Below are 12,648 nucleotides of genomic sequence, written 5' to 3' on the forward strand. Positions count from 1 at the left end.
TTGATTTTTAAGCGTATTAATAGCGTATTCTACTTCACTTTCTAAAATAGGCAAGATGTTTACTTCATTTTCTACATCTAGACAGATTTTTTTATTGTAGGCTTGACTTGAGTAGAGGTTTCTGTAGAAGTTTGTTGCTATATTTAAAATACAGGTTCTGTTTGTTGTTTGGTTCTTATTTTTATTATTTTTAATTTTCGAGATCCATGTTTTTGATAACTGTAATTCTTTCAGTGCTTTTCTAATTCCTCCTGTCTTAGCAATATGATATTTAATACAGTCTATTTTTCTTATTTGTTTATCCTTTTTTATACTACTACTGATTTCTTTGCTTATTTTTGTGATGTCTTTTAAAGTATTATGATTCTTCTTGTTTTGGATTAATATTTTTCTTGTTGCTATGAGTTCTTTTGTTTTATTACTTATGACGTTTTTCTTTTCTCTTTTCGGTTTTGATTCTACAGTGTTATACATACAGTTTATCTCTTGGTCGTAGATTTCTTGTATTTTATTTGTATTCTTAGTATTGCCCTGTTCTAATGTCGGTGAAAGGAAATGGTGTTGGCTATAATGTTTTCTATTTTTTTTCTTTTCTTCGGGGTATAAAGTTGCTCTCACCATTCTGTGATTAGTGTAAAAATTGAATTGGTTAATAACTGTGACATCTTTAAAAGCCCTATATTGATTGCTAGTTATGTGATCTATTTCGTTACAATAAAGGCCATTTGGTGATTTCCAAGTCCATTTTTTTGACGGTTTTCTTTTGAAATAGCTATTTAGGAGAACCAGATTATTTTCTTGAGCCATGTTTAGGACTCTTTGACCATTTTCGTTTCTTTCTCCTATTCCATACTTTCCAATAATCAGTTCCTCTCCTGGTCTTTGTTTTCCTATTTTGCTGTTAAAATCGCCCATGACTATGGTGTTTCTCGGCCTACTGTACATGTAGAGCCGAGACTACTAAAGTAGCCAAGCTCTGCAATAGCGCAGAAGTCTCTTAGTGTCTTCACAGAATAATCTCACCGTTCCGAGGATTTGTATTGTACATTTCTTCAGTAATAAAGCCTGAATTCTAGTATATACAGACAATGCAAGTACAACAGCCTTCATGTTAATCTCATTTCTGGGTTATGACTATGTCTGCCTTGCTGAATAACTTTACCTTTAATATATTTATAACTATCTTTTAATGATGGAATGTAGACATATAGAAAGTTTATTAAGGAGGAAAGGAATGTTAGTAATGCACCATATACATAAATTATGGTAGTGCCAATGTACCATGTCAGGTCAGCCTTCATAAAATTCAGTCCTAAAAGCCATTGTAGCCACTGTGATGGGCTAACTGACCTGACATCATGCTTCACATGTGTCCCGCAAGATTATATGCCCATTCAAAATTATCAAAAAAGCTATGTAGGGTACACTACTGCAGTTTTACAGATCTTAATGGTTGGAGACAGACTTATACCTAATTGACCAAAATAATATTGAGATTCGATTATCACATTCTGTCTGAACAAGTTGTTGCAATAGTTAGAATTCAGGAACAGGCCTTTCCAATACTGATGCACTATAAGTAAACTTAATACGCGGATTTTATGTGCCCATATTATAATGTATTGACAAGTAAATAAAATATCTACATAAATATTAAATAAAGAATTTATTTCTTAAATATACAAAACTCATTTGGTCACTCAGAAGCAACCACACCACCAGGAATGCCAAGACAGCTTATAAAATTAACTATATTCGTCAAACATAAATGCCTACCCATAATAATAAGAATAAAATACCGAATCCCGAGAATAACGCAGCCACCAACGATAAGAGGAGTTCTTTGAATAGATCTCGGGACAACTTGGTGCTCGTTACTTCGTAGACGAAGAACCACGCTGTGAAGAATATGCCGATGCCGAGTAGCAGCAAAGTTAGATGAGGAAACACCGCCGGGTTAATAGGCGATGCATACCGTACCATTGACTCGATTTCCAACTGTAAAAGTATTGAAATATAATTAATGCTTACGGGTCACTACTACAACTACATAAATATCAATAATAATATCGTACTTACACTCATTTTTCAGTAAATTTATTGAATAAAATTAGAAATAAAAAATATGATGACAACTCTTTGCCGCAAGTAAACTGAGAGACTGACCAAACTGACATCAAAATAAGTCATTCAGATCAGTCTGTAATCAGTTGGACACGTCATATCGTAAGTGAGTATCATCAGTCATCAGTTACGTCAAAACAACTTTCAATCAGATGTCAATGTCAAACAATTTTTCTGGTTGTAAATTCTGTTCTATGTGTACACTACAGCTGTTTTCATTAAATGCATGAAAATTGTATTTGTTACATATTAATTTGTTATAAAATATGCAATGTTTAAGTAATACTTGAAATGTTTTCGCCATACGTTATAATGAAAATGGACAAGACTACGACTCATAATCTGAATGGAGTTAATGATGCAAAACCGGTGATACATAAAGAAAAAGTAATGTCGTATGAAGAGAAATCGGTAGGGTCAACAGCATTCTTCAAATGTGAGGCTTGCCCATACATGGCGCTTGCTGAAGATGACATAAAATTCCATTTGTTTACTGTCCACCCAGACCTTGCTAAGAGCAACGGCCTTGCAGACAACATACAGATTCCATGCCCAGGTTGTAACAGTATTTTTGACGCCGAAGAGACGCTAAGAACCCATTTACGCAATCACCACAAGATGGGCATCAAAGATGTGAAGAAAATGGTTAAAAGTTTAGTGCAAATTGCTTTAAAAAATTCAAAGTTAAAAAGGGACCATGATGATGTCAGTACCACATCGACAGCACCTAGCACACAAGAAATGAGTGATGTAAAAATACCACAGGTGATTGAAATAGTTCCCGATGTTGTAACTACCAATAATGACTTGCCAAAAGGTGTTGCATTTATCTCAGTAGATGAGTTGAATAAGATGAGTACACCCAACTTTGAGAAAATAGATCCGAAAGAAATCATTCAAGAAGCCAGCATTAATATTGTGTACACGAATGAAGTGTCCACGCAGTATGTTAATGTAACAGATGAAGCAACCACAAGCACAAGCTGTAACCTTATACAGATGTCAAGTGTTACACCTGATTTAATTTCATCCGTTCTCCCTCGAGTTGGAAACGAAGGGAACAAATTGACATCACCGTCGAAAGACAATATAGAGTTAACGAAGATGTCAGTTCAAAATTTAAATAACACGATTTGTGAGGACACAAAGAGAAAGGACATTGAGAAAAGATTAGGCAAGTTGTGTTCAGTAATTGGCTGCCACACACGTTTGAAGGCTGATGATAAGCTAACATATCACACAAAATGTCACCAGAATGGAAAATTGGTTTGTCTGGAATGTGACAAAGTGCTGCTTACTGTGGAAGCCCTGCACACACATTTGTGGAAGGAACACAAGGTGGATCTTGAATTGCCCACATGTGAGATCTGTGGTTTCAAAACCTACAAGAGGTATAGGCTTCTCAACTTGCATATGAAATGCCATGGTGTCGTTAATAATTACACATGTAAGTATTTGATCTTAACAATGTTACAAATGAGTAAGTTTATAATAATATCAATGTTTCAAATTTATATTAAACATAACTCCTGAACATTCATAATTTCTTATTATAAAGTTTTGCGTATAGTACACATTGTAAGTTAGACTCCATTTTCCGCAATCAGCCTCACATCTGGGCCGTTGTATGTTTTAATACTCATTATTAATATAGTTAAATGGTTTTTAACACAAATAATTTTATGTCAAATAAAGGTTCTCAATCTACTCTTGATGTTTCGACTAGGTTGCACTAGGCAACCTGGTGGAAAGATTAGGCTAACAACCTAGTTGAAATAAATAACCTTTAACTATATTAATAATCCAGAATTTCCTTAGCTGAGTATGGCAAATAATAGACTGAGGAATGCAAAATCTGTTGATAACAGATTTCTAGATGATAACAGTGTTGAAGAAATAAGGTATATCAAATGATTTCAAATATAATTTGCACTCAAAACATTTAAACTTGCCATACTGAAACATATTGGACATAATAATTGTAATAATAAATGTGACACTTATTTAGAAAATTTTTCCTTTTTTTTTTTCTTTTCTCTTTCCATCTGCCATCAGCCTTATGGCTATAATCAGATATATAATTTAAATTTCTAAAAGAAAATGTTTCTAGCAAATAAATTTGATTTCACTTCATATATGTACTATATCTGTAGGCAATAGTTCAATTTCCTGTCATTCTATATTTGATATCACTTCTATCATTTCTACTAAAATTGTTTATCCTAGAATTTCTACTATATCCCTCACATCACATTGACGGGGCTGCACTAAGAATCAATTTAGCTATTTATGAGAAACTTAATATATATTATGTCTTATTATATTTTGAAATTACATTTTTTTTATCACCAGGTTCAATATGTTTAAAGGTATTTAAAAATGCAAACCAACTCTCAAAACATAAGTTGTTTCACAAGGAACAAAATGAGCCTGTGCAGTGCTCAATCTGTCAGAAGGAATTCAACGATCCCAGGAAACTCAAGGTCCATGTGACTGCTGTACATGAGAAACTGAAACCATTTAAATGCATCTACTGTAACTACACTTCAGCTAGGAAGAACGAGATGAGACTGCACTCACGATCACATACGGGTATGTAATGTAAATTGGACTTTATTCTCTGCAAACAGGGTCTCGTCTGGACCGTTGCATGTACAGAGCCGAGACTATTAAAGTAGCAAACTCCTCCCAAAAGCGCGGAAATCTGGTGTCTTCACAGGCTTCACGAAGCGACCTTACCGTTACGAAGATTTGTGTTCATTGGCCATTATGCAACACACTCCAGGATTACGTGAATGGCTTGAAAGCAGCCCTGACAAGGGGACTGTCTGTAGCACCTATTGTGTACAAGTGTTTGTTTAAGGGACAGTGGCCCGTACGTGTATGATCTTATGATATAAGTATCATATCACCATACCATTTGACAGCCTCAGTGGTCTAGTGGTTTAGCACACCGCTTTACTATCCGATGGTCGCGGGTTCGATTCCTCGCACGGTACAAACATTTGTATTCATGAGTATGATTGTTTGTATCGGTCTGGGTGTTTTCTATGTATAATATGTATTAATTTACGAAAAAAAATGTATCCATGTATTTATATCAGTTGTCTAGTAGCCATAACACAAGCTCTGCTTAGCTTGGGACTAGATGGCGCCGTGTGAATTGTGGTGAGATATTATTATTATTATTATTATTTTTTTTTTTTCCTGTCTTCATTAGGACCTCTGTGTATATTTTTCGACCTAACAGTTTCCTCAACTAAACTTACAAAAGTTGTATCCTGATTTAAAGAATAGTGATATGACAAAAGTATGTAAATACATATGTCATGTTTATATAACATATTTATGACACATGTGAGCGAAAGTTACCATTTTGTGTTAGGCGGTAAAGTATGTTTTTTTTTATTTAATTAATTAGAATTACTTCAAATATAATATGTATTTATTTTTTATCTAAAACATCGTACTTATTTATAGGTGACAAACCGTATGCGTGCAGCCAGTGTAGCTACAGATCTGCAGATCACAATGCCTTGCGGCGACACAAGAAGCAACATACCAAGGAGGGTGTATACAAGTGCAAATACTGCCCATACACGGCCATACAGTCGACCTTGTTCGCTTCACACATGATCTCGAAACATCCTAACGTTAATTCCGATGACATCCACCAATGTCCCTATTGCAAATTTAAAACTGTCAACAAGGAAAAGTATGTACTCCATCTAACTACACACAGAGATAAAGAAGGCATACAACTACTAGTTGACATGATGAAGGTCAAAACAAACAAACCAAGTTGGAATATACCCAGTGGCACAGCAGAGATTCCTGTCAATGATGTTCCAATTGAGAATGAGCAAAACAAAGAGATTAGTCCTAAAACAGTGAACACTATACCTATAGAAATATACGATTGTGATAGTTTTTCAGAAAGTATACCGCAGGATTACTCGAAATCATTCTGTGCGTCGTCAACAAGTGAAGTGCAGCCAAACGATTTTAATAATCAAGTAATTGTCACAGATTTGAGCAAAGATGACAATAATTCAGACTGTCTCATCTCTGAGAGCTCCAACGATACTTTGATGGACAGACATCAGTTCACACAACAACACCCTCTGGAGATTACTTATGATAACTCTCAATCTAATATACATGGTTTTCTCAACACATCTGTATCGATGGAACAGACCTTATTGCAAAATAACAATGTAAACTCTTTAGCTTCTAGTCATTCTCCTATTAGTAACAGTATAGGGAACAATATCATGGGTAATTTTCCTATCAGGCTGCCACCTGTCCCACAAATATCAGTACGAAACAACATAATGCTCAAACCTGTAGATAAATTATCGTTTCCCACTAAAGTTACTGGTCCCATTATAAAACCAACTCAAATACTACCAGTGCCGTCTTCAAGTAATTCGCCCGTTAATATTTCTAACGAACCTGAGGGAGTGCCAAGGAAAAAACCTAAAATATCAGTAAAAAGTAATTTAATCTTGAAAGGGCCAGACGAAGAGAACATGTTTCATTCACAACAAAAAATGGCATTCAAGAGATTAGAAGACAACGAACGGTATGGATTAGGCAACCCAGTGACATTCAACAATTTAATTACTAAGCAGTTCATGCAGTTGCCACCAGAACCAGTTCTTAGTGAGTCACCGAATGACATACTACCTTATGCGCAGGAGACAATGTTGGACGATCCCTCGACAACCCCTGTCGACAGCGGCATGAACGACGACTCACAGATATTCACTTTCAATCAACAAATGAATGTGAACCCTATAATATTGCTGCCTCCACCGCAAAAGATACAGAATAACGACCCAAGTTATATTAAATTAGAATCGACAATAAAACAGAATACACAATCCCCGAGTTTGGAACGCATGTGCAATGCGAATATACTGACCAATCAAGCTATAAGTAGGGAATACAAGGCCTCTCCCCCTCTTGAGGATATTCATAAAAATATGAATGAAATAAAAAACGAAGTGAAATCGGATGCTTTCTACAACTTACCAATGAGCAACACGTCAGCTAATCCACTTACAATCGACCTGTATTTAACAGACAACCTCGTTGGAGAGCAGTATCCGGGACACTTGGATCTGTCTGCGGTGGTGCTTCCGGAAGTATCTGATGATCAACAGAACGATGTTATAGAAATAGACGACAACTCTGACGACAATAAACTATTGCCGAGGTACGACATGAATTTCCCTCTAGAATCTCTTTACTTAATGCCTGATTTCCACTTTTTAGAAAACGATTCACCATCCACTAGTATACCTACCAATGTAGCTGTGAATGAAATGAATAGACTGATAACTGAGGTACCAATTGTAAATCAGAAAGAAACCGTCGACGCGGCAACGCTAGATAGTTCCGGCAACGATTTCCTAAGCTTCATACAAGGAAAGAAAGATCCCATGATGAACACATCAGTTAGGGTTTGCACTAACAAAATTAATGTAAAAAATATAGAGTTAATGAAAAATTAAATATGTATTTAATTAGAATATTTTATAGGCACAATGAAAAGACTGTTTATTTATAAATATACTGTTATACATATAACTTGTTTTCTTACATCACATTAGCATTTTGAGTCTATCGTTTTATAGTATACGGCTATATAATCTTTGCTATTTCTGACCTCCTCCCACTTATGTAATATCCAGTCGCGGCTAACGTCACCAAAGGGCTTAGGGTCCGTATGGACACCTTTACCGTCCCCTGGCCCAATAATAACCAACACCCTTCCGGAGTAATATTTCAAATATTCATTAAAAGCTAATCTATTATTGAAGTAACAGAACAATAAGGCTGTCGTGCTTCCTTCTAACAGTAGGTTCATTACATCCTTGTCTAATTTAGGAGAAGTGAGAAGGAGAGGTATAAAAGTAGGCGGCGCATATTTACATTGCCACCAAGCGCCATCTACTTCCACCCCTGATACTCGGAAACCTGTGAAATATAAAAAAAAGTCGTCACGGAAGGCCTGGCTGATATGAAATATCGAAATTATTTTACATGCATTGAATATAAATATTTTTAGTGGATGATAATGGAATGGTGGACCCGCCAGCCCTAATGGTCTACGTAGGCGGGGCACCAGAGGAGAATGATAGGATGAGCCGAGGTCATGTCAGGTCAGCCCACCCTGACAAATTCACCAGGAATTTATCAGGATGGTTTCCAGGGGGAACTGCGAGGAGGACAACCTGACAGGATACATTGCTTTTAGATAGATAAATATTAGAAAATTTAATAGTACATCGCATCTTAAATAACCATATGCTGTATATTACTAATTTATTTTGGATATTCTATTAGGTAGAATGGTGGTCATTTATTTAGTTCGTTAATGACCAACGAACAGCTGTAAACTTTATGAGTATAACAACATGTATTATTTTACATTACACTCGCAACCACAGACAAAATTGTCTACTATCGTGACACCTGACCTTTTTCCATATATGTAGGTACATACTATACATCTTCAGTTACATAAATCAAAATAAAAAAAATTTGGTATTTCACACTAGTCCCTAGACTTTATGTTATATTTATTATGAATACTAAAAAACTGATACAAATGTTTGTAATATAAATAGGTATATAAAGAGTATAGGGGTTTTTTTTTTTTGGATGACAATGGAATGGTGCACCTACCTGCGCTAACGATTTACGCTGGCGGGGCACCAGTGGAAGATGATAAGATGAGCGTGAGGTCAGGTCAGTTAGCCCATCGTAACAAGCTCACCAGGAATTTGTTACGATCGTTTCCAGGGGGAACCGCGTGGAGGTCGACCTGACATTGTACATTGCTAGCAATGGGGTTATCAACCCACATTACTAACAATCCCCTTTCCCCCTAGAGTATAGGGGTTACAATGTACCATATCAGGTTGACCTCCACGCAATTGCTCCTGGAAACCATTACGAAAGAATGATGAATTTGTCACGATGGGCTAACTGACCTGACCTCAAGCTCATCTTATCGTCCTCCACTGGTGCCCTGCCAATGTAAACCGTTAGCGCAGGCGAGAGCACCATACCATTAACATCTATTATATAAAAAGAGCTCCACTCTTGTCGATGGTGTTCTTTGCATTTACCACGATCTTATTAGATACTCATGAAAAATATTTATGAAGGCAAATTTCTGGATTTCTTCTGTATCTGTGACAACAAACCAGCGATCAATGAAAATTAGGCAGTGTGCTAATCCGTGGCTACAAATGTTAATGAAACCAACCCGTTGCCTCAATGAGGATCCATTCCAGCAGACCGCTACCACATCCGATGCTGAGCACCCTGTCACATTTCAAGTCCGCTAAACATTCACTCATAAAATTCAAATTTGCCTCCGATGGGAACACCCACAGTAACTTATTCCTCTCAGGGTGATCATGGCACCTGTCTACTATTTCCCGCCATTTTTTTTCTTTATACAAGTCCAGCACGGAGACTACTAAATTGTCTTCTGTGTCCATGTTGGATCAGAGCTCACTCGGCAATGGTCGACGTTATTATACTATAGTTATTTTTATAAGAATCAAAATTACGTATGATCATTGAGACTTGTATACGTCAAGCTGCCGGTAGTAGTATTGGTGATTTGCGTAGAAATAGCAGGATCGTACTCAGGTCCATTTGAATGATAATAAATAACAAAAGGTTGCCGGATCAGCTAGTTATATAATTTAGGCTATGCTGTCGTCATTATATTTATTTTACTAGCTGTGCCTGGGGTTTGACCCACGTGAAATTAATAGACTATGTTATTCTGATACATAGGCTATATTTATTTATTCTTCATTGAACGAAAATGCCGTATGGCATTCTCTCCCAGCTATATCACTGTAAATTGTCAACAAAATCCGTTCAGTAGTTTGCGTGAAAGAGTAACAAACATCCATACTCACAAACTTTCGTATTTATAATATTAATAAGATTATAAACTTATGCATTAAGATGCTAATTCGGAAAGGGGGCGGTTAGTAATGTGGATTCTTAACCCTATTGTTAGTATAATACCATGGCAGGTAGACCTCGTTGTCCCTGGAAATCATCTTGTTAATTGCAACGATAGGCTAACTGTTCTTACTTCATACTCATCTTATCACCCTCCACTGGTGGCCCGTCATCGTATACCATTAGCGCAAGCGGATGCACCATTCCATTATAAAAAAGTCTCTCACTCTTGTTGGTGGAGCTCTTGCCTCTTACCACGATCTCCGTGAATTTATTACTCATGAAATATAATAATGAAAATATTTTTTCTTCTGTGTCTGTGACAACAGCAAATGACAAAAAAATCCTTAATTAAAAAAAAATTGTATACCTATAGAGACAGGTGTTCATTAGAGATCTAAATACGTCCCAGTATTTTTACCATTGGTGTTTTAATAATAATTGGCTTATGCCCAAGATTAATGCTTCAGTTAACAGCCAAATGTTATATGATATTATATCATCTCACCTAGACAATACATAATTCTTTAGTGCAATGGTTCCCAAATAATTTTTGCTGCGTACCACTTCAAAAAAGACTTCAAACCTTGAGTACCCCTTATTGTAGCAATCACACTAATATTATAAAAGCAAAATTTTGTGAGTGTGTATGTATGTTTGATACTTCTTCACGCTCAAACGCCTGCGTCAAAATAATGACGAGATGCGGCAGGCGCGGGATACCGCACGGTGGGTTATAGTGCTCGGGGCTCCGTGCTTTTACAATGATCCTTATAAAATACTGTTTTGGAAATGGTTCTTGTTTCTACTGTTCCCGCACGTACCCCTTGATGCAGTTGCATCAAGGGGTACGTGCGGGACACCCCCAAGGGTACGTGAAGTTTCACGTACCCTTGGGGGTGCGCGTACCACTAATTAGGAAACACCGCTATAGTGGCAAAAAATGGCTACCTTATGGTAATTCTACATGTGTTCTTTAATATAACACCAGAGTCTCTCTCTGAAAAAAGATACAAATACATTATATATGTTATTAACCGGGTTTTAGCAGGAATAATTTTATGGTAAATAAAGATATTTACCTCACTCGACGTTCCGACTAGGTTGCACTAGCCCTGCACTGGTCATGAGCTGACTGAGAGGTAAATACTTTTATTTGCCGTAAAATTAGTAATGTTAAGACCCGGTTAATAATATAAATAATATATATTAAACACGAAAGTTTAAAAATAACTAAAGATTCAAATGTTATACGACATTTGAATCTTTAGCTATTTTTTTACACTTTCGTTTTAAAAAGGTACTAAAATAAAATTTGTATTTTGTAAATGACAATAATGTTTTTGTAGAAATAACTTAAAATTCATATCCCTGACAATATTATTTGATGTCACAAGGAATGATTGCTTTACAACTTCACAGGACGGTAGAGGGCGAGTGCAGATAGCACTCCAAACCCGAGGAAGAACTTATGGCTGAAGGCCAACTCCTGCCTTATACGATATTATACGGATACGACTTTAGTCTGAGGACAGCGCTAGGGGTTCTAACCTCGGCTCAGTCGTAATTTCGATCCCCATTTCAATTGGACGGGGGATCTGACAAACATCGCTTATATACGTGAACAGCACCAGGGCCATAACGTCAGCAACGGTCATCACATGACATGTGATGATTTTTGCTATTCTGGAGGATTTTAAGGATTTTAATTAAGGTGTGATATCTCATCTCACTGCTCTTCATCTGAAACACATTTTTCATACCAAGCCCCTTAGCGGATGAAGTAAGACTGATTTACCTAAGTCTTTTAAATTTGTGGAAACACCAACGACTTTGTACATATATCTCGGTATCTGATATACTAACTGACCCATGCAATTTCATTTGCATCACACTTACTTGACATTTATCATTATAATTAGCCCAATTTACATAATATCTTTTAAATTAAACCCGTGTTATTCTGATGTATAAGCTGTATTACTGTAAAGTTTCATCAAATAATAAACATCCATACCTCCATCATAAACTGTCGCGTGTATAATATTAGTAAGATAAAAAAAATAAAAGAAAATAAGCTTAAAATTCATTTTATTCGTATCAAATTGTCCCGCAATTTCACAAACAATTATTATTATAAAATTTTATTAAAATACACAAATCTATAACAAAAAAATATATATGCAGAATATGATATATTGATAAAATGATTATGAAAAGATTGCATGTATTTGACAATGGGTTACTAAACGCCGACGTGGCGTCGATTCCTGCATGCTATTGCTTCAGTAAACTCGACTTTAGAGCTCTGTGCACAAAGTTTGTTTTTAAATTAAATTCAGTAAGTTCAACCATAGACAAGAGAATATTCTATAGTAAAATAAATGGATATATACCTAGGGATACTTATTTATAATTACAATTAAATCTAAAGGATGCTCTATTGCACAATAATTTAAAAATAAACAATACAAGGGGACAAATATGGAAGATAACAAAAGACTCAACCATATACCTAGGCTA

At 35.9% G+C, this 12,648-nt stretch overlaps 3 protein-coding genes across 3 annotated transcripts; 1 reads left to right on the forward strand and 2 right to left on the reverse strand.

Moving 5' to 3' along the window:
* Positions 1 to 1,647: 1,647 nt before the first annotated feature.
* On the reverse strand, positions 1,648 to 2,150 carry LOC131848711 (transmembrane protein 258). Its single transcript, XM_059198647.1, has 2 exons — positions 2,080 to 2,150; positions 1,648 to 1,998 (listed from the first exon to the last, which is right to left on the reverse strand). The coding sequence occupies exons 1-2, from the start codon at positions 2,083 to 2,085 to the stop codon at positions 1,759 to 1,761; spliced, it is 246 nt and encodes an 81-aa protein (XP_059054630.1). The 5' UTR covers positions 2,086 to 2,150; the 3' UTR covers positions 1,648 to 1,758.
* Positions 2,151 to 2,317: 167 nt separating this feature from the next.
* Positions 2,318 to 7,685, forward strand: LOC131848664 (RE1-silencing transcription factor-like). The gene is made up of 3 exons (XM_059198588.1): positions 2,318 to 3,571; positions 4,477 to 4,716; positions 5,605 to 7,685. The coding sequence occupies exons 1-3, from the start codon at positions 2,416 to 2,418 to the stop codon at positions 7,641 to 7,643; spliced, it is 3,435 nt and encodes a 1,144-aa protein (XP_059054571.1). The 5' UTR covers positions 2,318 to 2,415; the 3' UTR covers positions 7,644 to 7,685.
* A 53-nt stretch (positions 7,686 to 7,738) lies between these two features.
* On the reverse strand, positions 7,739 to 9,726 carry LOC131848630 (uncharacterized). Its single transcript, XM_059198552.1, is given in 3 exon segments — positions 7,739 to 8,109; positions 9,407 to 9,669; positions 9,671 to 9,726. Coding segments are annotated over 3 exon segments (690 nt in total).
* Between the last annotated feature and the right edge of the window lie 2,922 nt (positions 9,727 to 12,648).

Source organism: Achroia grisella, unplaced genomic scaffold (assembly GCF_030625045.1).
Source record: "Achroia grisella isolate CSIRO2021 unplaced genomic scaffold, CSIRO_AGI_Agris_v1 utg567, whole genome shotgun sequence".
Lineage (NCBI taxonomy): Eukaryota > Metazoa > Arthropoda > Insecta > Lepidoptera > Pyralidae > Achroia > Achroia grisella.

Bases quoted from the DNA above. Each gene is read 5' to 3' on its own strand.
- LOC131848664 (XM_059198588.1), top strand. From the start codon at position 2,416: ATGTTTTCGCCATACGTTATAATGAAAATGGACAAGACTACGACTCAT. The intron at 3,572-4,476 runs GTAAGTATTTGA...TTTTATCACCAG, and splicing joins TGTCGTTAATAATTACACAT to GTTCAATATGTTTAAAGGTA. The intron at 4,717-5,604 runs GTATGTAATGTA...ACTTATTTATAG, and splicing joins GCACTCACGATCACATACGG to GTGACAAACCGTATGCGTGC.